Source organism: Alternaria triticimaculans (assembly GCF_023758025.1).
Source record: "Alternaria triticimaculans strain BMP 0046 chromosome Unknown scaffold_2, whole genome shotgun sequence".
In the NCBI taxonomy this organism is placed as follows: Eukaryota; Fungi; Ascomycota; class Dothideomycetes; order Pleosporales; family Pleosporaceae; genus Alternaria; species Alternaria triticimaculans.
Genome location: NW_026055959.1, coordinates 333,781 through 360,124, shown reverse-complemented (window position 1 = coordinate 360,124; position 26,344 = coordinate 333,781). Strand labels below are relative to the sequence as shown.

The window sequence follows — 26,344 nt, the reverse complement described above, 5'->3', positions numbered from 1 at the left end:
AGCACCATCCGGTATATACCTTCATGTGCTGGCATACACCTCGTTTGCAATCTTCACAATCAAGTACCCGCTGTCGCTCATCAAGTTCCCACCATGACGCGTGTCGGGTTCATGAGCCGCGACCATCCATGACACTTCCTTTGTACCTTCCAGGGATACATTAACATCGTCACTCGCTCTCCCGCTGAGCCGACGCAAGAAGCTTGCTTGTAGCATACAGTCACCGCGCCTTTGCAAGGTGGCACCGGCGTCGCCAGGCATCATTGGAAGCAGACTCACGCCAGCTTACGCCAAGGCCTAGGTGACATGTTGACTGAGGGAACGAATCAACTCACAGTGGAATGTGAGAATAGGTGAGCTGGTTGCGGTCATGTCGCTGCCAGAGTAGTCAGACTCCAGCATGCACGCCCTATGAGCAACATGTCAGTGTAGATTCATCCTTCCCCGCCTATAGTGAAGACCAGTCATTACATTTGTGTAACTACTCCAATCACGCTTTTTCCATCTCAGTTGCATCAACAAACCACGACAATGGACCAGTCGCGAAAGACATGCGTAACGTACGTGGCTGCCGACTGCGGCTCCATCATACCAGGGAAGTACAGGGCGGCTGCGGCTTTCAAAACGGTCGACATCTACCGCAGACTGGTCGAAGCGGGCGTAAACGTTATTGACATCGACCCAAGTCAATTCCCCGACAGCGATGGCCCGGCCCCGGGACCGGACGTGCTCGACGGAGAGGTGACCTACAAGCCCAGCCCCTTCGTACCAGGCGACATCCGCAACAGGACGGGTAATCTGGAGCTCCTTCGCAGAGTGCGAAAGAAGATGACCGTGAACTTCCAGGCGGAGCCCAGAGCAGTTCAGCTAGTTCTTGGGGGCGAGTGCTGCATGCTGCCAGCCATCCTTTCCTCTGTCAAGAAAGAGTACCACGACTCTACTATGGGTCTTGTCTATATCGACGCGGACACTGATCTGCACTCACCTTTGGACGACGATTGGATGGGCTATTTTGCAAGCATGGTGAGCAAACTTCAGACGCAAGATGAACGTGAGCCAAACACTGACTTCGTACACCAATCTGCAGACGATGACGCAGCTCATGGCGCGGCCCGGGGCAATTAGTGACGAATCAGAAGGCACACTGGACCCTGTACTCGCTCGTGAGAAGCTCTGCGACAGTACCAACACAGTTTTCTTTGGCACAAACCTTCCCCACTCGGGGAACAAGCCGAAGCACCTAGCATATCTGAACGACGAGCACTTCAAAGTTGTCTCGTCAGAAGCGGTGGCAAACCATCCGGAAAGACGTGCAAACGAAGCATTGGAGCACCTTGAGCAGAACAAGGTTGAGGCTATCTGGGTCCATCTTGATGTTGACTCCATTGATCCAGGCGAATTCCCGCTGGCAAATGTCCCAAACTTTACAGGTGTGGCATTTCAGACGATGATGCAAGCCCTGACAGTACTCATGGCTAGCACCAATGTCGTTGGACTGTCCATCGCAGAGGTCAATCCAGATCATGATCCTGACCTGGCCATGACGACGATGCTAACCAAAGAGATCGTGAGTATGCTTGCGAGAAGGGAACTGGGTCACTCATTTTGAACGGGCTGGAAATGCGGCCTGAGCACACGAGACCTGGACGTAGGCTGGAAACAAGCGGGTAGGACCATTCATCTTCATAGCAATTCGGCGACTATCATTCCTGGTACCATCTATCGCTTGGGCTCGTACACAAAAGCGACCTCCTCGTACATGTCCCCATTAACTACCAACCTGATTCTACCCCTCTCTATGAAGCCCGCTTTCTGATAAAACGTCTGCGCAGCTTCAACGGTACTGTCCAAGTACACAGGCACCCCTTCCTTCTCGCACAAGTCCATGCCCCAACGCAGTAGCAAGGTACCTATACCCATTCGAGAATAATCAGGTGATACAGCGAGCCACATAAGATCTAGACCTCCAATTAGTCCGCATCTCGGGTCATGCAGAAGCACGTAACACCACCACCTACCATAATGCGGCGTATGCCCAATGACTTCCTCCACAGTCTTTCCAGCGGCCGCTAACCAAGGCTTCAACACATTCCAATCAGTGCCCTCCGGCAACTTCCAAGTTGGTAGTTTCCAGTCCTGCTCTTCGGCCTTGATCGGATGGCACCACACGGCATAGCCTACAGTCTTACCTTGCTCTTCCCTCACTTCAGCCTCGTCCGTGTGTTTGGCGACTAGGACTGTAATTTTGGGCTCCTTCATGTCAGCTAAGATTTTTTCTTCGACGCAGCCCTGAAGTGCTGCCCATATAGCAGGGGTGGGGTAGATGGCTCGCATGAGGGCGTTGGAGCTGAACGCTTGGACATGTAGGGCGGCGATGTCGACTGCATCTTTGGGCTGGGCTGGGGATATGGACACGGGCATTGTGGTTGATGTTTGGGCTCAAGAAACGATGCTTCTGGGTCAGGGTTTAGGGGGGGGGCGATGCACAAGGTCGTAGCGTGCATATGTGAACGTGGTCAAGTTGGATTTGATGGCTGAGGCTGGAGGGGTCACATGGTTTTTGTCAGCCTCGTGTGACGTATTTTGATGGATCTAGAAGCAAAACAATTAGAGCAAGCACAAACAAAATGCAGTGGTTTGGCCCAATCTTGCTGACCAAGTTTGCCCGGGCAGGGGAAGAGAGTCGTGTGTAGTCCGTGGTGCGCTAGCATACAGGTTTCTACCTTGCCCCTGCTTTGTTCTCATATCTGTGCGCATCGGGAAGGCCCGTTTGAGGATGGAAAAACAAATTGCATGTTGGCTGACACGAACTGCCTGTTCAGCAGCGAGAATTTAAAGGTTTGATTGGAGGGATGTATGGCTACTCGACCACCAGAGCCCATTGCGAAGAGCTGTGAGATTTGTCTTCACCACCACCGCGCGCCAAAAATCTTGGGCGCAACCTTGTCCTTCTTGTTCTCGGAAATCAGATCAATCCTCTGATGACCCTTTACATCCACAGCAAGCGTCTCGTAGTCGTAGTCATTTTGACTTGGTCTCTTAGTCAAATGTACATGTACCACGCCCTGTCCCAACGGCCCCTCGACAAAGAATCTGAAGCGCAGATGCTCAGTGCCCCACTTGTCAGTCTCTTCGGTACTGCTGAGGTAGCGATTGCGCGCCCATCGCGACCAAGAGCCTTCACCAAAAGCAGCGATTTCGGCGCCTGGACCCAGTAGTTTTTGACATCGGGGGTCCTGACGTATAAGTGTCGTTGCGCGGTTGAAGTAGGCAGTCTTGGAGGAGGGACTGAAGACATCGGAGAAGAGGAAGTAGCCGACACCGCCCTAATACAGATGTTAGTCGCCGCTTCCAAAAGTAGACTGGTGAGGGGAAGCTGTACAGTTGCTACTATGCCCACCAGGACCACTACAAAGTTGAAGCTCTGCTGCGTGGTCCGCACTGCCTTTTCGCCCGGTGACAGATCAGACCATCGGACTTGGCCCGTGTCGCCGGTCAAAGAAATCGACTTCCTTTGCGGTTTTGGCGTCGGACTGCTCGTCGACGTATGTGTGGCTTGTGCATGGTGGGTGGTGGAGAAGGCGATGCGCCCGATGTGCGCTCTGCGATTTGAGGCCCGGATGCGCGGTAAGACGAAGGTTGGTCGAATGAGCGCGATCGCTTCAGTAGGCTTGTATGCGGCGGCCATTGTGACTTTGCGTGCGAGTGAAGAGTGACGTTGAAGGCATGCGATGTGATGCGATCCAAGGATGCGGAGCGGAGCTCGTGTGACGCCGGGCTTGAGGTCGACGCAGCCGCGGCCCGGTTCCTGCATCGGTCCCTACTTTTGGCATCGACACCGCACGCTCTATCAACCTCCCGACCCAGCACTCGCTCTTTGAGCACAAGCCCACGCTATCTGCAGACACGAGCGCACTGGTGAAAGTGCAGCCCAGCGAGCATGAGCGCAAATAAGAAGAGCAGCCTTACGGGCTATCTCCCAGATATCCTCATGGCAGCTGCAGCAGTACGTCTATACCCACGAACGCGCCACAGTCTCCCCACACCCACTGTGCCCCTCACTGCCTTGCCGACTACATGCTCATATCCCCGTAGCCACTAATAGCCTACTTCGTAATTCGCAACCTCCTCACACGCCTCGACCCGGAAGCTCAACAAAAAGAAGAGGCCCGCGCCAAAGCCTCAGCCGCCACACGTAAACTCGACGCCATCCTTACAAGCAAGCGGCGGAAAAGCTACGGCGAATACGACAGTGAAGATGAGGAAGACACAGAATCGAGGCACAGACGGCCCAGGATACAGGATCTCAATTTGAATACCTACGAGCAGACGATTGCCATGGAGGTGGTTGCGCCCGAGGAGATTCCCGTGAGCTTCGAGGGTACGTCATAAACTCGTCCGGGCTTGAGCCGTGGGCTGTGGAATTATGCGCATGAGTGCGCGCGAATTGGCCTACTGGAAACCTGCGTCGCAATGTAAAGCTGACATATTCCAGACATTGGCGGCCTTGACTCTATTATTGAGGAGCTCAAAGAATCCGTCATCTATCCTCTGACCATGCCCCACCTCTATTCGCACTCTTCCTCGCTCCTCAGCGCACCCAGCGGTGTCCTCCTCTATGGCCCTCCTGGCTGCGGAAAGACTATGCTCGCAAAAGCCCTCGCACACGAATCCGGCGCCTGCTTCATCAACCTACACATCTCGACGTTAACGGAGAAATGGTACGGCGACAGCAACAAGCTCGTCAACGCCGTCTTCAGTCTGGCGAGGAAGCTACAACCAAGTATCGTCTTCATCGACGAGATTGACGCAGTCTTGGGACAGAGAAGAAGCGGAGAACACGAGGCCAGCGGAATGGTGAAAGCTGAGTACGTCACAATACCATCTCACCTCACTTGCGACGAAAGTAGGACTAATAATTCCTAGGTTTATGACCCACTGGGACGGCCTCGCATCCAGCACCTCCTCCGGCACATCGACCCCCCAGAGAATATGCATCCTCGGCGCCACGAACCGCATCCAAGATATCGACGAAGCCATTCTCCGCCGCATGCCCAAGAAGTTCCCCGTCGCACTCCCTTCAGCCACACAGCGTCACAACATCTTCTCTCTGATCCTCCGCGGTACCAAAATCGACCACCAGAACTTTGATCTAAACTACCTAGTTCGTGTCTCGGCTGGGATGAGCGGCTCGGATATCAAGGAGGCGTGTAGAGATGCGGCCATGGGGCCAGTGCGGGAGTACATCAGGAGAAAGAAGGCAGACGGCACACTGAGGAGCAGCAAAGGAATGGCGCAGGGCGATGTCCGCGGACTGAGGACAGAAGACTTCTTCGGTCGGGGCAAGGGGCTGCGCGAGATGGAGACGGTGGACGACACACGTGAGGAGATGAATGCGCGCGTACGAAGTCGTATTCACACCACTTCCGAAGAGTCGGAGGAAGCGAGCAGCAGCGACAGCACAGCTAGTGGTGAGGAGAGATTCCGCGACTCGGCATACCAGGGCGCGACCAACGAGGCTGTCGTACAGTAATGACAACGCTGCCATTGAATATCAGTATGGCCTTGTAAAATGTTTGTATATGTTGGAATATCACGAAGACAAGACAAACGTACATATGGGTGGCGTTTCTGTGGGCTAGGCATAGATTTAACGAAGGGACGTGATATAACGTCACATCATGCTACAATATATCAAATCACAACTTTGGATAACACATATTTGAAACATCTGTATCATTGTGTCGTTTTCCGTTACCGCACCTACGCTACGTGGAGCAGCCACACATCCAAAGTCAAACTGCAGCTACAACGGATCCGCCAAGCAAAACAACGCTTGATGCAGACGCCTACTTCTCCTCCTCACTTTCCTCGCTCTCTTCCTCGTCTTCGTCTTCTTCCTCGTCATCTTCTTCAGCATCGGCTGCAATCTCCTCATCGGCATCATCCGCCTCTACTTCGTCTTCTTGGATCAAAAGGTCCTCCACCGTTCCGCCTTCTTTCTCCAACCGCAGGTACTCATCCCATTCGGGGAACATCTCTGCATCTCCCTCACCGTCCTGAGGCGGCGTGCCAAGGAGTCTAGCAACCTTGGTCTTGTTCTCCTTCTCCAGGGACTCCTTCCATTGCTTGACAAGTCCAGCGGTAGCGCTTGGCTTGTACGTTTGTGAGAAGAGAACAGCCTCGGCGAGGCGGTTGGTCTTGACGAGCAGGTCGATACACGCCTGGACATCACCGATTTGCCAGAGCGCAGAGAAGGCCACATTGTTTGCGGTGGCGTTCTCGGCTAGGGAAGCGAGTTCCCGGAGGCCAGCGGCATCCGAAGTTGCGCTGTAGAGGAGGAGAAGGGAACCAAGGTCCTTGGCCTTGACGAAGCATTCTTGCGCGAGCTTGACATCCCAGTTTGTGAGAGCAGCATCACCGACAGTCTTCCACTTATGCTCCGTGTCCTGCTCACGAGCAATTGTAACAGCCTGTTCCAGATCTCCAAGGGACAAAGCGAGATCGAATCGGTGTTCGGGATCGGTGGCAACCTTGAGCGCCATTTCCTTCTGGCCCTGACCTTCCAAGAATCGAGCAATCTTGTTGTTCTGATCCTTGGGCACAGAGGGAAGGGTCTCCTCAGCGGCTTCAAAATCACCTCGGAGGATAAGTGTCTGGTACTCAACGACAGCCAGAGACAGCGCGAAGGAGACCACATTGACATCCTTATCAGCGACATAGATTCTGGAATCACGAGGTAGATATCCAAGGACGTAGTGAGGCGAGTCGAAGTGGGAAATGGTGTACGTTTGATCGCCGACAAGGTAGTTCAGGCGATTTGTGCTGTTTGTGTAGATGAAGCAATCTCCAACCCAGGTACCGGTACGAACGCTGTTTGTCATTAGCTTGTGGATTCAGTAATGGCTTCTTACAACGTACCTCTCGTTGATGTCGCACACAACTTCGAATGCAGACTCGGCACCGTCCTCGTCCACTTCACCGTTTTGCACGGCTTCCAGGTAGTTCTCCCTAGAATAGCGAAGGACATAGAATGTGTCTTCCGTGGCAAGCGTCACGAGTTCCCCGCTCTCAGACCAGTAGACGCTCTTGGGCTCGACCTCTATCCGTCGAACCAAGGCGCCAGAGTCCCAGTCGAATAGGCCGATACCGCCTTGACCCTTCACACCCAGAAGCACGCCGCCACTCAAGCCGTCAGCCGAGAAGCCAACATTCAGTACACTCCGCTCCTTGAAGTTGCGGAAGATCTTGACGCTGGTAGAGGATTCCCGGATGGCGTAGTCCTTGTCGTGTTCTTTCGAGGCCCAGCAGAAGTCGAGAGCGCTGCCGAAAGCTTGGTTACGAAGAGCAAGCGCAGTGTAGATGATGTATTCACCATCACCACAAACTGCTACGAAACGTCCGTTGGGCGAGTGCAGCAATGACTGTGGGTACAGCTCGGTTGAACCAAGATCCTTACTAGGGAGCGAGAGTCTCTCTGCATCCTTGAGCTGGTCGCTGCCTTTGATCACCGAAGTGAGAATGTCGTTGTTCTTCGCCCAGAGTAACTTTCCGCTACCGTCCATGCTGACAGCTGGCTCTTCACGTCCCATGGTGATGACAACAGCTCCGTCGTCGAATCCCAGTGCCACGCCATTTCTTCCCTTTTGGTACGATACACACCATGCGCGCTCCAACCCATAGTTCAAGGATTGTTCCAACCGGTAGGTCGACGAGTGCCAGATTTTGATTGTGCCGTCTTCCGATCCAGAGATGATGACGGGGAGCTCGGGGTGGTATACGGCGAAACTGACGTTAGAAGTATGACCTTCGAGTGTCGCAATCAGCGCTTTTGTTGTGTAGTCCCAAACCTTGACTGTCCGATCATCGGAGGTTGTAAGGAGATATGGCTTGTCCGACTGGGGGTAGTAGTCGATGAAGTTGACACCCTTGGTCTCGTGCGCCTCGAGCGTAAAGTTGGGAGTAGAGCTGCCGAGGGACCATATCTTGACGGTACGGTCGAGACACGCGGAGGCGAATGTGTTGGGGTCTTTGGGATTTATCGCGATGCCCATAACGTAGTGTTGGTGGCCAGCGAACTCTTGTACGCCTGCTATCTGTCAGCATATGCCATGTCTTTTGGTATGACCACTCCACATACACTTCCACGACTTGTCCCAGTCCCAAAGCTTTATAGTCATGTCATCCTAAAGCCACATCAGCTTCGCTTCTGCGTTGTTCAGATTTGTTACCCACACTGGCGGTAAGGACGAAAGGTTGTGTTGGGTGGACAGCGATTGCGCGGATGTAATCAGGGTGTGCCTCGAAAGATGTGACCTTCTCGGAGGTGTTGTAGTTGTAGACGCGCAACTGGAAGTCATCGGAACCTGAATGTGCATGTCAACTTCTTTTCCAATAGTTTCGGTTTGCTTGGGCTTTACCAGCGACTATCCAGTTCTTCCTCGCAATGAAGCGACCAGCGCGTACGGGTACGTCGGTAAGCTCGAAGGTTTTGACAATCGATTGTGATATATACGACCAGATGTGGACGTGTCCTGCCTCTGTCAGCACTTTGCCTGTGGCGGGAGGACCAGCGGTGCATACCGCTGTATAACGTCGTAAGGATCCATGGCTCGGTCGGGTGAAAGTCTTTGGGGATGTTTAGCGGCGGGCATGTCTAGCAGAGCTGCTGTTCTTACCAATGCCTGTAACATGTTAGTGTACGTCTTGATAAGTGTCCATTGAGGCTACTCACCTTTGACACGCTCCGACCGCGCGAAAAGCTGCCTCTATATTCATAGTCGGGTTAGAATTGCTCTTTGCTACTCACGTATGCAGCGGCGCATTGTCGCGTACCTTGACGTCGAGACGCATTGTTATAGCTCAACTGTGTATTGCGGAGGGGTGGATTATGGGAACGTGGCTTTAGTAGCCAGTCCACAGGTGCGCAGGCAGTCGCGGAGAGAGGCAAGGAAACGTGAACGGGTATCGATGGTATGGAAGTCCAGAGAGGGAGAAAGCCAGTCACGGGATTCGCTGGGGTGTTACTGCTTGGTGTCCTCCGCAATGTGTTCGATGTTCGGCGGAGCTGCGCCAAGACAGCGACAGGGTTCACGCAGCTATTTCCCACTGCGGCAGGTTCGAAAAACCGTCGATAGCAGACGAAATGCGCAACATTACCGCCTCCGCTAGCTGCACGGGGCTGTAGATCCTACGCCGTGTCCACAAGGGAATTACGTTCAACACATCATCTCATCTATGCACGATGCGAGCAGTCTTTGGACATTGTGGCTGCTCATGTGGGACCCTGTGGCTTTGCGCCTGCGTACCTCAAATCACGCAAGTGCATTTATTATGCTCAACAAGTAAGTGAATTCTTCTTCAATTCCGACCCTACAACTATGTACTCGGAACGACAGCCTCCCCACAAGTAGCCCCTGCGCGCTGCCGCTCATGCATGTACAACGCATAACGAATATATCGACAGCAACCCCAAACCCTCCACCCATGGCATGAAATGGCCATTTCATATATCAACAAAATGACGAGAGGAAAAAACGGTCTAGCTTGACCAAGCGTAGACTGGTATCTTAGAAGTGAAATACAGTGAAAGGAGAATATATGTTAAAGTATAGAGTGTAAGTTTATGTTGGGTTAAGCGAACGTGTCCGAACGGTAGTGATGAGAGATTTGCTTCGCGGCTGGATCCTGAACACCAGCTTGGATGAGGTCGGTGCGACAACTTGTTGTTGATATGGGACAAAGCCGGTCGCTGGGGCGGAGGTGTATTGGTAGGCACGAGGCGAAGCCATCCACATCCGGTCTGTGGTACAACGGCGCAGACTTTGTGGGGGAGGGAAAGGGCAGTGATGCTTTAGTTCCAGCCAAGAGAGTTCTCAGCCATGACCGGAGCCGAGATCTGCTGTGTTCGGACACTGCGACCCTGAGTGGTACTGCTGCCTTGGCTGCCGCGACTACCAGGCGTCATTCGACCATTCCGAGCGCCATGCATCCAAGCAGCAGCGCCACCTGGAATTGAACCGTAGGTCATGCGGCTGGTGCTGGGGACGGAGCTCGAGCGCTGGTGGGCCATGCGCTTGTTCCTGTATCGGCGAGCAACAAAGAACATGGCTGCACCATAGGCGATAGCACCGACAATGGCACTGCTAGCGACGATGGCGCTAGTCTTGTTGACAGTGCGGCTGGCGCCGATGTCGCCTCCCATAGCACCGCCATCGCCGGAACCACCTGTGGACTCAGCACCTGGTTCGGCAGCCGCATTGGCAGGGCTGTTGTCACCCGGAAGCTTGCCTGCGGGGAGAGGGCACGCGGTGTTGATCAAGGTCGTGAGGTCGTTCACTGTGGAGTTCTTGTTATGCCAGAAAGCATCGGCGGGGTTGCGGAGCTGCGCTGCGAGCTTCGTCTGCAGATCCTGCGGAATGGTGAACAAGGCAAGAGTGGTGATGAAACCCTGGTACTCCATGGTGTTAAGAGGCTTCAGACCGAAGTTCTTGACCTCGGAGGTTGAGATGTTCAAACCGTCTGCGATAGCAATTGGCAGGTAGTGGAAAATTTGCTGCCCACCATCGTTTGCAGACACGAACGGGTAGTTGAGCGGCCACTTGAAACACACTTGGCCCATGAAGCTGTTGTCCGGCCTCTCAGGAGGGACTCCTCCAGGCGGCGCAATCATCTGTGGTAGACTCGAGGGGATGCTGCTGACGGTGGGGCTGGGGGTTGGCATAGTCGAAGCCTCAACGATGATGCTAGTACCAACAATGAGCGAAGTTGCGCTATCGGTAGCGGTTGGCGTAAGGGAAAAGACCGGCGGTGCCTTGCTAGTGGTGGTCGGCAGGGCTGGAATAGTGATTGAAGCAGAGCCCTTCGTGGATGTAGGCTTGGGCGTCTCTGAAGTGGGTGGTGGGGTGGACACAACGACGGATGACGGAGCAACAGAGCCGGTGCTGAAGAACGAAGTGGGAGCATCGCTGAGGGTGGCGTTACCAGCACTTGAAGGGTTCAGAGTAGTGGCGGCAGTCGAAGAAGCTGACGAAGGTCCTTCTGAGGCCGGGACAGTGAGAGATTGGCTACCCGACGAAGTTGGAACCGGTGATGCAGATGTGCCGATGGAACCTGTACCAGAAGGAGTGATACCCAAGCTTGCGGAGCCTGAGGGCAGGGCAGTTCCTGAAGATGCTGAAGGTGTGATGCTTGCAGTCTCGGAGGCTGTAGGCCCAACGCTAGAGGAGAGAGCCTCAGAGGCAGGCACGCCAGACGAAGACACAGCTTCAGAGGTAGGGGTAGGCACAGCGCCGGATGGCAAGAGTCCTGAAGAAGGAAGGACGCCAGACGATGGTAGGATACCTGACGAGATTGGCAGGCCAGACGACGGGAGAACTCCGGAAGACAGCAAGCTTGAGGGCAAGACAGTCGGGATGATAATAGGACCAGTGCCGGTGGGCAGGGCCGAGTTCAGATCAGACAGGATGCTTGATATAGCACTGGGCACCACTGAGACAGGGAGATCCGAGACAGCTGAAGACAACAGCGAGGAGAGTGCCGGAGGAAGAATGCCGGACGCGCTAGCAGAAGCTACTGAGGTGGGTGCAGTAGATGCAACGCCGCTACCGGTAGGCAGGACACCAGATATGACCGAAGATACAAGTCCCGGTAGGTCGAGGATCGGTGAGCTGGTAGCTACGGTTTCCGAAGTAGGAATGGCTCCAGAGCTCAAGAGAGAAGTCGGTGTCGCAGTCGAAGCGGCAGAATCACCAGTGCCCAAAGCCGTAGTGATGCCGATGACAATGCCGGATGATGGCAAGAGGGGTGCGCCAGTTGAAGCAACCTGAGAGGTGGCTGTCGGGACTTCTGATGGGAGGAGCGAAGACAACAGTCCACCGACTAGGCCACCGGATGAGGTTGGCTGCACAACAGTCTCAGGAATACCTCCTGTGGTGCCAACCTCGGAAGTGGCGGCAGGTGGCAGAATCGACGACAGTAGCCCGCCAAGAAGGTCCCCAGACGAAGTGGGCTGAACGATGGTCTCAGGAATGCCTCCAGTCGAGCCAACTTCAGAAGTAGGCACGGGTGGAAGGATTGACGATAAGATACCACCAAGAAGGCCACCGGAAGAGGTAGGCTGAACGATGGTCTCAGGAATGCCTCCAGTCGAGCCAACTTCAGAAGTAGGCACGGGTGGAAGGATTGACGACAAGATACCACCAAGAAGGCCACCGGAAGAGGTAGGCTGAACAATTGTCTCAGGAATACCACCAGTGGAGCCGACCTCAGAAGTAGGGGTGGGTCCGAGTAGCGTTGAAAGCAGACCACCAACCAAGCCGCCGGATGAGGTAGGCTGCACAATCGACTCAGGAACACCACCTGTGGATCCAGGGACGATGAAAGGTCCCTGGAAGCTGGATGCGGCAGGAGAGCTTGGTGCAGAAGAAACAAGAGACGCAGTGGGTGTCACGATAGTCTCTGGGATGCCTCCAGTGGAGCCGACAGCTTGCTGAGATGACTGGGGAGCAGTCGATGAGACTACCTGGGTAGGTTGGACAACAGATGTGGGTACACCGCCAGTAGATCCAATGATTGGGTTGAGAAGCGTTGAGAGAAGTCCACCAACGAGACCAGCAGAAGTCGTTGTTGCAGTAGGTGTGTCAACGGCTGACGATGATGGCTGCACAATAACATCCGGTAGTCCACCTGTCGAGGCAGGGGTGTTCTCAACACCAGGAGGCGTCGAGGTTGGCTGTGCGATAGCTGAAGTGGGCTGCACGATGGTCTCGGGAATGCTACCGGTAGAAGGCGCTGGCTTGCTGTCGACAGCGGAGGATGACGGTTGTACAATCACGTCAGGCAGTCCTCCGGTTGGGGCGGCCGCTGAGCTCTGAGCGATCGAAGAAGCTGGGGTGTCTTCAACGGCGGTCGAAGAGGCCGCAGCTGAGCTTTGGACAGTGGAAGTTGGTGGAACGATGATCTCAGGTAGGAGGCCAGTGGAGCCGAGGATAGGACCGAGAATAGGGCTGTCAGCCTTGGTAGAAGAAGATGCGGCGCTGCTTTGGGCGGTTGATGTAGGCTGCACAATAGTCTCGGGGAGACCACTGGTAGTGCCAATCTCGGCCGTTGGAGAAACAGCGGTTGTGGGCTGAGGTTCGGTGATAGGCTCGGATGTGGTGGTCTCAACAGGCTTCTCGCTTTGCGCTGTTTCGGAAGTGGACGTAGGAGCAGCTGTAGACGATGGCTCAGTGACTGATTCCTGAATTTGGCTTGATGAGCTAACGATGGGGCTCGACGATTCGACTGCAGAGCTCGATGCCGCAGGTGGTGGCGGTGAAAAGACACTGCTTTCTGAGAGAGGTGCGGTAGAGGAGCTCTCTGCCAAAGCGGAGGACAAGGTGCCAGTGGTGTCTACGTCGCTGGTGCTGACAAGCACATCTGAGGATGAGGCAAGAGCCGATGAATCGGAACTACCGCGGAACAGCGATTCAATGAAGGACGGGAAGTCCATCTGGCGGGACGAGAGTTGCTCAGTAGTGCTGCTGGACGAGTAGCTGGTTGATGGCTCTGGGGTAGCCGCAGGGGTCGTCGCATTGGTAACGATTTGTCGCTTTACGTGCCTAGCGAAGTAGTATCGGGGACGGCCTTGGGTTTGTTGTGGTCCCGGTGCAGGCATGGCCTCTGCTGTCGTAAGGAGCGGGCCAGAGCCAGAGAGACTGGCCAGAACCAGGGCGGCTGCCCATACTGTCGTTGAGCGAGGCATTGTTACGATTATGATGCCTTGTTATGTAGAATTAGATATCTCGAGAGTCTCGAAGGCAATGTACGTGGAAGCCTGCTGTTATTAGCCATGGCATTTGCAGTGTCAGTAGCACAACATACTGTCAGGGCTATGGTAAACGAGTGTACTTGACGAATGTCAATGATGGTAAAGAATGGACCTGTCGCATGTTAGTCTCCATGGAGAAAGCGCGTCGCTGAACTGGGTGACTCACTAGACTGTCGATGCAGCTAGGAATAGATGGTTGCACAGGCGAAGCGATTACTGCGTCGTCGCGATGTTCTCGGGTTGGTCGCGGGACTATGCTGTCATGTTTGACACTGACAGGTACCGGAGAATAGTCGTCGCGTGGGTCTAGAAGCACGCTGTACCGAACCAGGGCCGATCAGAGACTGGTACGCACGTGGATGACAGCGAGCGGGCAGGCAGGCGACAAAGAATCGTAGGAGTGGTCGAGACACTCTAAGCACGATTCGCAGCGATTGCGTTTTCTTTGTTCCTGAGCAGCGGGTGGCCGTGCGTGTCGTAAGTGGTCAGCGGGGCTGGGACGCGTTTTCGTGGACGGTGCGGTGCTAAAACGAGCGGCGACGACGTTGATAGGCAACGGTCAGATTACTAGTAATTGCGGCGACGGAGCGGAATTGCTTTTGAAGGAGTGGTCGTGATTCGGAGAATCGTGCAAGGGAGCGTGAGGCCTGGGCGACGTGGAGAGCGGTGCTTGACGGTCGGAGGAGAGAGCCACGGGGAACCACGGGCGGGAGATGCGCAGAGTCGATATATGAATGCGCCCGTTTGGGGGTTGTCGGCGGGTGGTGGAGAAGAGGTCGGCTTGGGGCGTGGGCGACGGGTAGTGAAGAAGAAGAAGAGACAGGGCGCCGGTCAGCAGCAGCAGTCGCCCAGGTGTCCAGGCCAAAACGGCGGCAGGCAGGGGCGAGGGGCGGAAGAGGGAAAGCGCCGTGGGCTGCGAGTCGCCAACGTGTGCTCCCTGCAGGAGAACCAACTGCCCACCACTAGTGCCAGTGTCCAGGACGGGGAAAGCCAGGGTTTCGCGCGGCGGGCCTCTGCATTCGATAGTCGCAAAATAGAACGGCGCTTGCTGCAGAGGGAAGTAGTTCGCTATTGACGTCGCGGGTGGATACGATGGGAAGGTTATGTGACAGGAGACAGCAAGACTTCAGAGGCTGCGACGACGAAAAGGCGAAGCGGACATTGTGTCTCCATCAGCAGCAGATTGCGCATGCCGCCACGGTGCGCCTGTGGATTAATTTGCATCTGGCCGCGAGGCCCTGGTCGTGCAGACGGCTGTGAGCTCAAACCGCACTAGCCAAGGGTAATATACAGTATACCCCGGCTGTGCTACCGTATAGCCCAAGACATGGAGTATCCCTTGCCTACGACACGGCGACTGAACCCTCAATTTCGAGGAATTTGGAGGCGGTCGCCTGCGCTGTGTTGATGGCCATCTCCAGCGCCTTGCTCCCCACCGTTCGATGCGCACGCTGCTGAGGAAGGAACGGCCATCAGGCGGCCAATAAGAGAAGGCGCAGCCCTTGCCCTTGCCGAGCCCTTCATTTCGGCATGACACGGGTCCCGCTCGCATGCGAATGATGATGATCGCTCACCACGCCGCCTCATGCTGCACCCAACCCCGTGGACATGCTTTGATTGTTCGCTCAGAAGCAATATCGCGGCACCTTCCTAGGCCCTGTACACTGTTGTTCCAACGTCTCTACTGGCTGACTGTAGGAAACTGCAGGGCTGTGTATCGCCTGCAGCCACCCAATTCCTTCGCTGAGCAAGCCATTTTGCCGGCCTGTGTCCACAGTTATTCTGAAGTGCGACCAACTACTACTGTACTACGCTATCGTTTTTTGACAGCCATGTGCGCTTTGCCTGCATCGTCCAGGACTGTCCTCTCGACAACTCGTCAAAGTTCGTCCTAGGGCAGACGGCTGGTTTCGACTTCTGCTCGCCGCCTCTACGCCTGCGCCCCAGCGAACGACATGAACTTTACAGCGCCCTAGGTTCGAGGTAGCCCCTGTCCGTAGCTAGCCTTTACTTGGACTGCAGCCTCGACATCGGCTGCTGGTACCGGTACTTTCTGACTGGACTGTCCTTTATCTCTTAAGTCAGCATGGCCTTGACTGACGCCATTCCATCAGCGCCTCAGATGCGCATTCCGTGCTCTAACGTTTCATATCTCTCGGTCTGCGACTATGAACGCCTGCCACAGCTATATTTGGTTGTCTGTCGACGTTCTACAAACATTCCACCTGGCGGGTGCCGAGGCTCGCCTTGTCATCGGGTACTGTGACTCGTTTCAAGCTCCTGCGTAGCACTGTACGAGGAAGGTGCGAATCCAACCCACAGGTCTGAGCCGATCCAATGGTCCAGCCAATGCACCGCGGCATCGAGCTGTCTCCTCGTTTCCTGGGATTCCCCTTTCTGTCGCTTGGCTTTACCATTTGGTCGAGGCCAACATACCCGTAATTCAAAGCATCGCAAGGAGACTTCCGCCGCCACGGTTAAACATGGCGATTGAAGCTGATCTTTTAGACCTGAACAGCATGCACGCGCTTTGCTGTGCTGTGCTGTGCTGGGTGACATTCCAACACCGTGAGACCACCCTTGCCGGCATGCGCTTGAACGTTTCGAAACCATTCCTGCCGACTAGAAGAAGAACATTGCTTAACGATCTGAACATATAGCCCCAGGCCCCGCCTCTGCATTGGGCACGGTTGCGATCGTCATTTTCATGCTATATTTCTGGTCCTATACTCTATGCAGGCTTCAACTGCTCCGGAGTACACAAGGCTGAGGCTGAGGCTGCATTTCACCTTATGTTCGGCTTCCACTGTTGTTTCCTGTCAGATCCACATGCCGCAGCCTCTCGCAGGGTCGTTGTTTATGGATCTTGTCTCCCGAAACGCGTTCTGTGTCGCTTCCACGAGGATCGGTGGGGCATGACGGCACGCATGAACCTAGAATCTTCATCTCCACTTTGGTGGCCAAGCACTCTTGTAAACTGGGCATTACCGACTTCCAGAAGCCACCCATTGGACTTCTGTATATGGTTTGCACGATATGTGTCTCCGTCTGCTGTTTGTGGAGTGCCACTGGGGATGAAGAGACAGCACGTAAACCTTGACATCGTGTTGAGGCATACAAACAGTACATGTTACGTGTACAACGAGGAGAGGTGTCTCATGACGTGGCAATCGTTGCAAGTTACCGAAGATCTACGAGAAGAGTTTGCTCGCCTTCTGCGAGCCCTTCACCAACAACTGCTGCATTAACACTCGTCATAGTCCGTCCATTCGCTGCTCTTCCCAACATGCAGAGTACCCACAGCCAGACCCAGCAAGCCAGCATCCTCAGGACGACGACGCGTCCTTCTTCGCCACAACATACAGCGTCATAGTCCCACTGTAGCCATCCCCAGTCACTACACTCGACCCCCCTTCCTGAGTGAATATGCCCGCAGACATGGAGTCGCGGCTTCACACGCCAAAGTTCCCGCTGAAGATGAGCACAGCCCTGCAAGTAAGATGGGTTCGCGGATGACGAGTCGAGGTGGCCTTTGGCAGGGCCATGCGTGACGAGTATGTCCGTCGCCTCCGGGACAGTGTTTGACCACATGTCTTTTGCTTGGTATTGGAACGCCCAGTTGCCGTATTTCGGCGTCATGGGACTTCCATAGACCTTGACGTCCCTGTCCCGAACGTTGAGCACCCTCAGCTCGTTCTCGAGGTATACTACACTTCCCCATCTGAGATCTCGCAGTCTGCGTTCATCATTCTCTCGGCTTGCAAGTCGTGGGTTGCGGCGAAAGAAGGACTGATCGAGAAGCAAATCGTGATTCCCTGCTATGACGATCTTGTGTTGGTGTGGCAGACTGTTCAACCAGTCGAGCTGTAACTGCAGCTCTTCAAATGTGCCGTTGACTGTCAGATCGCCGGCGTGGATCAAGATGTCGCCGTTCGGTACATGCGGCTGCTCATTGTGCGTATCGGAGATGCAGATAACCCTAACACGGATCGTAGAAGCGGACTTCGATGTTGTGGACGCGGGCTGTGATATTGTCGAAAGCGGTCGGTGAGCATATAACCACTGTGCGATGAAGAGTATTGGATCCTGCTGTATACGCTGCCATGCTGATGGCAGCGCGGGCGCGAACATGTTGGACTTGCCAAACGTAGACCTTGTATATGTGGTTGTCATGTTGTGATGTAATGTGTAGTTCAAGTCGCTACGGAAGTTCGTTCGTGTAAGCAGCTAGACGCATTTTCTGGGCAGCAACAGAATGGATAAAGCCATATGTGATGGTCGTGGTTATGTCGAATTGGGGATGGAGATTTCATGATTGACAAAGATCTTTGGTACCAGCATCCATGGATTGGTTCAGCAAAACATGACAAACGAGAAAATCCGCACCAGAACCATCCGAATCAATGTTCCCACTTGTCCGCCGTTGGCACTATAGCGACAGCAGTTGCATAGTCTCCATCATGGCTGATGCTAATTTCGCACAGCTGCCCATCGATCTCGCTCATATCGATCAGTCCAATTTTGCCGTCAGGCTTCACCCAGGTTGGCTCGAAATCCTCGTAGACCATATCCAAAATCAAGCCCTGGGGCCGTAGCGATTGGTGCTTACTGCGATCAACCGCGGTAACAGGGAGGATCATGATATGCTTGAACCCTCTTTGAACAATGTCGAGGTGTTGAATTGCTTTGCGGCAAGCTTCTTTCGCTGCGAACCTTGTATCACGTAAGCTCCTGGTTGGGAGATTAAGCTGATGCGAATACTCACCTGCCAGCGAGAAATTTGGAGATTACATCTGCCTTCTCCAATACGGATTCTTCGGGCCCAAAGCGATTCCAGAAATACTGGCGCTCGTGCTCGGTGAACACTCGCTTCAGGTAGTGACGCAGAGGACGCAGAGGCTCGCCTTCGCTGCCGGTACGGGGCGTGATGATGGATCGCACTCTTGGGACATTGCAAATATCGGTGCCCACGCGGAAGGGAAACGGAAAGGGTCGCAGTGGCATGGGAAGTTCGATGGCGGCTGTCCGGATTGGGGAGTGTGTGTACGCCAAGATGGGCTTGGCAGTTAACACAATGTTGTCACGTAGAAAAGCGCAAAAAGTAGGGCTTCAGCCAGAGAGACCTACCACCCTCCATGCGCAAAAAGATCGACGTTGGCCAGATTCGAACTGACGCTCCCGAAGGAACAAGATTTCTAGTCTTGCGCGATAACCACTCCGCCACAACGCCCCCGTTTTTGCTGCTATTGCTGCTTCGATGAAAGACGGTGGATTCAAACATACTATATACCAGCTATCTACGGTTCGGACTATGCGTAGATGTGGTGGGGTGCCACCCAGAAGCCTGGTGTCTCCACACCTCCACCCAGACACTCGTAATCCCGAACAACCCCGCCCGCTTACCGTTCTTTGCAGACTGAGAGCTCAATCCTGCTCGAGCCAAGTCATCATAGTTGACGTTGACACCGTCATGGGCGGCAAAAGGCCCGATGTCAAAAAGTTTCGATTGTTCGCCTGATCCCGCGAAGAGCCGCAACGTTGCGTTTCGGACATGAAGATGAGGCGGGAACAGAGAAACTCCCCGCAGCCACCGGATTCCGACGACCAATAATCCTCATACCGCCACGCGTTCCATAGCTTTGATTCGCTTGCGCACCCATTACTACCCGACGCGGAGTACGGTCAACGGCCAGAAGTCTGCTACACGTCAGTCTTGGTACTCGACGAAAACGGCCCAAACCCAATTCAATGATTGTGTAGGTAAGGGGTCCTGGTGCGTGCGACACCTAATCTGGGATCATGGTGGTTGTGCATGGCTGTATGCTTCAAGCTACGGTTGGCTCGCCTTTGTGGAAGTCCGGCCTTGGAACAAAGAGCTAGGGTGCCAGGGCTGATGTGCATGCGGCCATATTCTGGTGAGACGATGCTGATGGGCTGTGGTGTTATGCGGTGATGTTCAAATGTGCTTGGTCTCCTCGGTGATTATTCTCCTACGAGCTCCTTCCATCAACTGCACCGTTCAGAAGTGCAGTTACGCCTGCGAAACCAGGACTAATGCAGCCACAAACCTCTCCACGCCTACCCGGCGTCCCCATCCTAAAACTAGACTCCAGCGGGCCGGAGTACTCTCGCTGGCGACGCAGTCTTCAGTTCGCCCTGGAATCGAAAGATATTTGGAAATACTGCAATGGCGCTCTACCCATGCCTATGCCAAAGGCACGGCCAGTTCCAGCCATTTCCCCAGAGGAAACGAAAGACGTAGAGCCGAGCCTGCTCGAGGAGCGAAGAGCATGGGTTCGACAAGATCGCGAGGTCAAGCTGGACATGTTTCTTTCTGTGGCAGAAGAAGTGATGCAGGAAGTTTTCGAAGTCGGGCCACCCCTTCCTCCCATCAACCACACTTCGCAAGAAATGCTGCAAGCATTGGACGATAACTTCGGTGTCTTTAGCTTTTCTGGATACCACCACGCATTCTGCCATTTCCTAAACCTACACATCGACCAGTACGCAAGCATCCAGGACTTCAACACTGAATTCACGACGGTACTGGAAGATCTGATCGACTACGGCCATCCACTCTCCAACACACAAGCATGCAGCGCGTACCTCTCTAAGCTGCGATGTACGCAGAACCCGGGGGTAGCGAAGAAGTTGGAGGAGTTGGACACACTGTCAACAGAACCGGACATCCACGACCTCATGCAAGAGTCACTTTCGTGGCCATGTATCCGCCCACTAGCGACGAAGTCCTCTCAGATCTTTCAGGTGCCACCGGTATTAGAGGAGTGCCGTACGGATAATGGGAGCCACTCCCATGGCGACCCACCTGGCCTCTCAGACACCTCTACCGTATCGTCTGAAGGTTCCCGTTCAAGGCAGCTATCCATAAAAGTCAACCACCCGCAGTGGGCCGTTACGCGAGCTTCTGACAACGTCGATCCGCAGGACCTGCGTGAAGCAATCGAGAAACTACTCACCACGGGCGAAGCGGATCCTTCCAGTCTGAATTACGATGCGTCAGCGATATCAGCATGCGCAACCCCGGATTGGTTGAAGGCACAAGAGAAGGCATTCTCCAAGCCACTTCCGATAGCAGAGCCACCGGCCCCTACCGAGTCACATACTCTACGAAAGACCGCCTCCGAGTCGCGCGCGCGATCCGCTTCACCACGGCTCCTGTCTCCATTGTCCAGAACCGTGTCGCAAACAAGTCTGACTGTACCAACCATGACGACGCGTCCACACTCCGCAGACACATCAGCCAGGTCATCCCAACACGTTCAGCGACAACCCAGGCCACCAATGTCAGTGTGGAGAGCACCAACATATCCGCCACCAGCACTGTCTGACCACCCGGCTTTCCGAGACAATCCCTTTCTACCCAAAGAGCGTGCGCAATCAGATTCCCTCCTTGTGGACGCGAGTAGACCTGAGCCTAGACCCGACGACTATGAACCACCTCATTCAGCACCACTACCGCACCCATACCAGTACTCGGCTTACTCGTCAAACAGCAGTAGCGCGATAAGCTTGCCCATCCAAGGAACGAATGAGTCGTCATGGAGCTACGGTAGCAACAACAGCGATGACATAGAAGAACACATCCTATCACCCGTCGCATCTTCCATGCTTCTCCCACCCATGGAGGATAGATTCGTTACTATCAAGCGAAACGATGCCCCTCTCCCGCCTCTACCCGTAGACACGAACGTCCTACAATGGCGCACTCCAACTTTCGACGATCTTGTCCCGCCGCCACCCCCGAAAAAGAGCCGTCTGCGCAAAACGTCTTCGACTCTCGACATGTTAAAGCGGCTCAGTGGAGACAGTCTCTTGGAATCGAGTGACGAGGTACGGGAACGTGAGGAGAAGAAGCATCGGGAAAAGGAGAGAAAAGGGAAAAGCTGGAGTATTGGCAGCATTGCGAGGTTTACACATAGCAAAGGGGTTAAATAGACGCATTAGTTTGCGATAATGATGAATATGGTGCGTATGATGAGGACATTGAAGATGTGCGGACGGCTGTTGTTCGTCTCACTGCTTGTATGCGGGTTTATTCCTTTGTCGTCAGGTGGACCGCTGGAGCTGTATACCCTATGTGTTGATTTAAACATATCATTCTTTTGTCTGCTATCATGTATGCCACACCGAGTCTCATGAATGTGACTGTCCAGAGACCCTTTATTCGTTGTCTGCCGAAGCGATGTATTTGTACAGTCTTTTAAGTGTTAGACCAGAGGGGGGAAATGGCATCACATCCGGATGTTCAATAGCGGACTCTAATAGTCTAGATGAGGGGAGGACTAGTCTATGATAGATTCTCCATCCCAACAGTACGGCTTGGTCGCCGTCTCGTATAATCGTAACACGTTCCAGCTTCGGCCAGTCGTGGCTAGCAAGACTCCTGAAAACCTCTACAAGGTGCTATGCCTCCACCCTACTGTGTCTCCCTCACAACCTTGTCGACAGCCTTCGCAAAGTAGTCGACGTTGTGTGTGTTCAGGCCAGCCATGGAGATACGACCGTTCTTGGTCATGTACACATGGGAGTCTTCCCGGATCTTCAGAACCTGCTGCTCTGTCAAGCCGGTGAAGCTGAACATGCCGATCTGCTCTGTGATGTGGTTCCATGTGCCGGGTGTGCCCATGTCCTCGAGCTTGCTACGAAGCGCCTTGCGCATCTCCTTTATACGACCAGACATTGTGCGGAGGTTGTCTTCCCATTCAGCGAAGAGCTGGGGGTCGTTGAGGACGGTCGAGGCGATGCGGGCACCGTAGGCAGGGGGATTTGAGATCTCGGAGCGCTGGAGGATGGCGAGCTGTGAGGCGATGCGCTTGATGGTGGACTCGGCGTCGGATGACGGCGAGGTGACGAAGTGGAAGCAACCTGCTCGCTCGCCGTACAGACCGAAGTTCTTTGCGTAGGACTGGGCAATGCAGAGCTCGAAGCCCTGCTCGACAAAGTAGCGGATCGCCCAGCCGTCAGTTGCAAGGTCACCTGAAGCAAAGCCCTGGTATGCGGTGTCGAAGAAAGGGAAGTGCTTCTTTGACTTGATCACCTCGGCAATCTTCTTCCACTGCTCTTGTGTAGCGTCGACACCGGTGGGGTTGTGAGCACACGCGTGCAGTACGATGATGCTGCCCTCTGCCGCATCTTGCAGGGCACCGATCATGCCATCGAAGTCGAGGCCCTTGGTCTTCTTGGAGAAGTAGGGGTATGTCTTGTATTCGAGGCCGACGTTGGAGAAGATCTGGAAGTGGTTGGCCCATGTCGGGTCGGAGAAGTAGGCGGTCCGCTGGCTCTGGGTCTTGTAGAACTTGGCGAGGAAGAGGGCGCCCAAGTGGACGGCGCCGGTGCCAGAGATAGTCTGCAAGCTGGTGACCTGTGTGGTGTGAGCTCAAGTCATGACGTGATGGAGGGGCGTCCTCACCCGCTTCTCCTTGATGGCGGGGCTGTCACCACCGAGCACGAGCTTCTGGGAGGCGGTTGTGAACTCGGCGAGACCGGCGATGGGGAGGTACTCGTGGTTGAGGTTGGGGTCGTCGCGCAGTCTGTCGTCGGCCTGTGGACGTGTAGTGTTAGCCTGTGTTGTGTGGACACGAGGAAGGCGCGATGGCGTACCTTCTTGACGACGGGCAGAATCCAGGGCTTTGCATTGTCGTCGCGGTAGGCGCCAATGCCCAGGTCGACCTTGTTGGGGTCCTCGTCGCGACGGAAGGCAGCCATGAGGCCGAAGAGCGGGTCTTCGGGCGCCTGGGGGACGACATTCGCGTCGAAAGCGGTGGCAGCCATGGGTTCGATGTGGGAGGAGATCTGGGAGAGGCGTGTCTTGGACGAGGTCTGGGGAGGAGTGGAGGAGGAGGAGGAGGTATGTGAGTCTGGCATGATTACGGCGTAGGAGCGCTCCCACGTTTACGTTTCACCGCTGCCGCTGCCGCTGCCTAGGAAAGGGAAGCCGCGTCCGCCCACGCTAAACCCCGCAGTTTGCTTTTGGAGACGAGATGCGGAGAACCGGGAGGGCCGGCGCGAGACGATGAGCAAGAGATGCAGACATGGCGACGGCTCTCGGCCAGCTCGTTATATAGAGTTGACGCTCGGAAGGTCTGCCGCAGCGTCGTGTGAGCAGGCAAGCCGAGGCACAAGTTGCCGCGCCATCATGTCAGCCAGACAGGCCGTCTCACATGCAGGGCATCACCACAACCATTTCTCGGACACGAGTAAACTTGCTACCACCTGGCTAGCGATGAACCGTTGTGGGTCTGCGTTGCACCTGGTTCATGTCTGCCCACCCCACATGGGCTGATTTTCCTGCTTCTGGGAATCTGGTCCACTCAGAGCGCAGCGGATACTAACGGCGAGGTCGCGATTGATTCACATGTAGACTGTCTACTAACAACAACAGCCTGTCTTCCTGCACGCTTCAGATGAACAAGTCCCACAAGACAAGTGTCGTGCAGAAGATACTTGTCGCCCAGAACAGCTTCTGTGCCGTGCTGCCCCGCTCCGTCGCACGCTTGAGCTCCTTGTTTCCGCTCCCTACATTCTCCGTCGTATTGAACGAGTCTTCGATGAGCTGGTCAATGTGTGCCGCCTGCATGCTGAGGTTGGACGCGAGCGTCGACTGTAGTTCCGAGATCTCGGTGAGGGACTTTTCGGTTGCGCTGCCTGTGTCAGTAGTCGTTCAGCATGCGCACGTCCGAGTACATACCGAACTTTGTCGAGTTGGTCCTCATACTGCTTGAGCATGTCCTGATTCTCCTGTGCAAACAGCTGGAGCTGCTCGGGGTCGAGCTGATTCTCAATCACCGCGCTCGACTTGTCGGGGTTGTACGTCGGCTTCGCGCGATAGCCTGCAGACTCGTTGCCTGCACTGCTGCCATTCATACCGCTGTAGTCACTGCTCGTTGGTCCCGTGGTCCTCGTCTTGTACAGCACGCTCTTGCTCTTCTCCACCTCGCGCATGAGCCGTATCTCCATCATGTCGCTCTGGAATTGGCCGCACTGCTCCAGCTGCTTCTGCAGCGACCATATTATGCCCTCTCGATGCGCCTTGATCGTATTTGCCTTGGCCTCCTGCATCTCCTCCTCGACGCTCTTTGCTGTGATTGCCCCGCCCGCTGCCCATCGTCCAAGCGCACCTAAGCCCTGCTTTGCGCGCTTCTTCAAAGCAACCTGCGTCTGCGTTTCCTGCCGTGTCTGCTCAGCAATGCCTAGTCTTTTGATGGCATCGTTCAGCCCGTGTATCGATTCTTTCGCTTGAGCGTCGATCTCGTTGCGCTGCGTGTCGCTAAGGTACTTTGCATCTTTGTCTGCCGATGTCGAGGAGCCATTGGTGCGCGTATACTGCTTCCGGCGGGGAGGATGCGCCGTCGAGAGATAACTTTGCCGTATCGACTTCAGGTCCGTGTGGAGCTTCGCAATGTGCCCTCGCTGCCGCAGTTAGCTTTACCTCCCCTCGAGTCCAGGCGCGCAACGTGGCCTACAATGCGGTATGCCTCTTTCACAAAATCATCTAGGGCCTCGACACGGAATACATGAGGCTCGATCGGGCGCGCATCGTGTTTGGCGAGTATCTGGTTGAATACTGGTGTGATGTCCATTGTGTTGGAGTGCGTCTGGGCAGCCAACTTGCTCATGTAAAATGACGATGCTCCCCGCGGGAGTGCCATGCTGGTCTTTCGCTTCCGGGCCAATGACGCACCATCGCCCTACAAGGTACTGTCTCCTCCACTACACCGGGCTCGCTCTTTGTCTTCTGAGCATGTGTTCTGAGCACCTTCAAAGGTGCATACGTCCTCCCGCAGGAACGCGGAAGTCAGAACAGGTGAATCTTCGAACGTTACAACAACACAACAATGCCCCTGATCAAGAACTTAAAGAACAAGGCTTGCTTCTGGTTATATTTTACATCTCTTTCCCTTGAGTTTTCTAATTGCTAAATTATAGAGTGAATTGGGGACAACAAATGCTGTTGTTCTAGTACCTACTTCTGGCTCTTGCATTCTGACCATAGTGTGTCCTACTGTTGACTGACGGGCAATGATGCCCTGCGTCCATATCTCTTGCGGATATGTCTGACCATGATCATCTGCCACTCGTCTTGGCCTTTGTCGGTTTCTATATGGCGTGCTACCCATAGGAACCTCCAACGCTCGTTTCGCAAACGTCGCTTTGTCCTCAATCTAGTCCCTCATCACATGGCTCAGCTATTGGTAGTTACCTTAGTATGTAGCTCAGCTGCTGGTAGTACAACCCAACAGCTGCGCGTAAGCTTATACTGAGACCTGCCCAATTGCACCTTCAGCCGCAAGATCTCCTTGCTGAACCTCGAGAACCCGCTAGCTCTTCTTCGTACAGCCCCAAATAACTTGCTCATCTTGCTCGTCTTGCGACCTACGAACGGATCCAAACCCGATTTTTCGCCTTCCAGTCACTTTCTCGTACGCATCTGGCCCGTCGCCCCTGCCGGTAGCGGCCCCGAATTGCGCCATAGCGAACGCTCCTGCCAGTACATATAACTCAAAAATCTCTTCC

At 54.6% G+C, this 26,344-nt stretch overlaps 10 protein-coding genes and 1 non-coding gene across 11 annotated transcripts; 3 read left to right on the top strand and 8 right to left on the bottom strand.

The window, feature by feature from the left end:
- Window positions 1–531: 531 nt before the first annotated feature.
- Window positions 532–1,609, top strand: J4E78_001800 (uncharacterized protein; the record flags this gene model as incomplete). The annotated part of the gene is made up of 2 exons (XM_049362453.1): window positions 532–1,023; window positions 1,088–1,609. The coding sequence occupies 2 exons, from the start codon at window positions 532–534 to the stop codon at window positions 1,607–1,609; spliced, it is 1,014 nt and encodes a 337-aa protein (XP_049225045.1).
- Window positions 1,610–1,719: 110 nt separating this feature from the next.
- Window positions 1,720–2,421, bottom strand: J4E78_001799 (uncharacterized protein; the record flags this gene model as incomplete). Its single annotated transcript, XM_049362452.1, has 2 exons — window positions 1,720–1,910; window positions 2,019–2,421. 2 exons carry the CDS (start codon window positions 2,419–2,421, stop codon window positions 1,720–1,722), a joined length of 594 nt encoding a protein of 197 aa, XP_049225044.1.
- Window positions 2,422–2,906: 485 nt separating this feature from the next.
- J4E78_001798 (uncharacterized protein) lies at window positions 2,907–3,688 on the bottom strand (the record flags this gene model as incomplete). The annotated part of the gene is made up of 2 exons (XM_049362451.1): window positions 2,907–3,326; window positions 3,383–3,688. 2 exons carry the CDS (start codon window positions 3,686–3,688, stop codon window positions 2,907–2,909), a joined length of 726 nt encoding a protein of 241 aa, XP_049225043.1.
- A 252-nt stretch (window positions 3,689–3,940) lies between these two features.
- J4E78_001797 (uncharacterized protein) lies at window positions 3,941–5,533 on the top strand (the record flags this gene model as incomplete). The annotated part of the gene is made up of 4 exons (XM_049362450.1): window positions 3,941–4,006; window positions 4,096–4,381; window positions 4,496–4,868; window positions 4,927–5,533. The coding sequence occupies 4 exons, from the start codon at window positions 3,941–3,943 to the stop codon at window positions 5,531–5,533; spliced, it is 1,332 nt and encodes a 443-aa protein (XP_049225042.1).
- Window positions 5,534–5,849: 316 nt separating this feature from the next.
- On the bottom strand, window positions 5,850–8,853 carry J4E78_001796 (uncharacterized protein; the record flags this gene model as incomplete). The annotated part of the gene is made up of 9 exons (XM_049362449.1): window positions 5,850–6,873; window positions 6,922–8,089; window positions 8,141–8,186; window positions 8,236–8,366; window positions 8,421–8,534; window positions 8,584–8,628; window positions 8,679–8,684; window positions 8,735–8,768; window positions 8,836–8,853. 9 exons carry the CDS (start codon window positions 8,851–8,853, stop codon window positions 5,850–5,852), a joined length of 2,586 nt encoding a protein of 861 aa, XP_049225041.1.
- Window positions 8,854–9,853: 1,000 nt separating this feature from the next.
- Window positions 9,854–13,744, bottom strand: J4E78_001795 (uncharacterized protein; the record flags this gene model as incomplete). Its single annotated transcript, XM_049362448.1, has 1 exon — window positions 9,854–13,744. One exon carries the CDS (start codon window positions 13,742–13,744, stop codon window positions 9,854–9,856), a length of 3,891 nt encoding a protein of 1,296 aa, XP_049225040.1.
- A 3,518-nt stretch (window positions 13,745–17,262) lies between these two features.
- Window positions 17,263–17,915, bottom strand: J4E78_001794 (uncharacterized protein; the record flags this gene model as incomplete). Its single annotated transcript, XM_049362447.1, has 3 exons — window positions 17,263–17,299; window positions 17,328–17,789; window positions 17,908–17,915. 3 exons carry the CDS (start codon window positions 17,913–17,915, stop codon window positions 17,263–17,265), a joined length of 507 nt encoding a protein of 168 aa, XP_049225039.1.
- A 1,044-nt stretch (window positions 17,916–18,959) lies between these two features.
- On the bottom strand, window positions 18,960–19,040 carry J4E78_001793. Its single transcript has one exon. It is a non-coding gene; the product is annotated as a tRNA-Ser (tRNA).
- Window positions 19,041–20,011: 971 nt separating this feature from the next.
- On the top strand, window positions 20,012–21,766 carry J4E78_001792 (uncharacterized protein; the record flags this gene model as incomplete). The annotated part of the gene is made up of 1 exon (XM_049362446.1): window positions 20,012–21,766. The coding sequence occupies one exon, from the start codon at window positions 20,012–20,014 to the stop codon at window positions 21,764–21,766; it is 1,755 nt and encodes a 584-aa protein (XP_049225038.1).
- A 481-nt stretch (window positions 21,767–22,247) lies between these two features.
- Window positions 22,248–23,602, bottom strand: J4E78_001791 (uncharacterized protein; the record flags this gene model as incomplete). The annotated part of the gene is made up of 3 exons (XM_049362445.1): window positions 22,248–23,192; window positions 23,241–23,372; window positions 23,432–23,602. The coding sequence occupies 3 exons, from the start codon at window positions 23,600–23,602 to the stop codon at window positions 22,248–22,250; spliced, it is 1,248 nt and encodes a 415-aa protein (XP_049225037.1).
- Window positions 23,603–24,230: 628 nt separating this feature from the next.
- J4E78_001790 (uncharacterized protein) lies at window positions 24,231–25,410 on the bottom strand (the record flags this gene model as incomplete). The annotated part of the gene is made up of 3 exons (XM_049362444.1): window positions 24,231–24,471; window positions 24,519–25,240; window positions 25,294–25,410. 3 exons carry the CDS (start codon window positions 25,408–25,410, stop codon window positions 24,231–24,233), a joined length of 1,080 nt encoding a protein of 359 aa, XP_049225036.1.
- Between the last annotated feature and the right edge of the window lie 934 nt (window positions 25,411–26,344).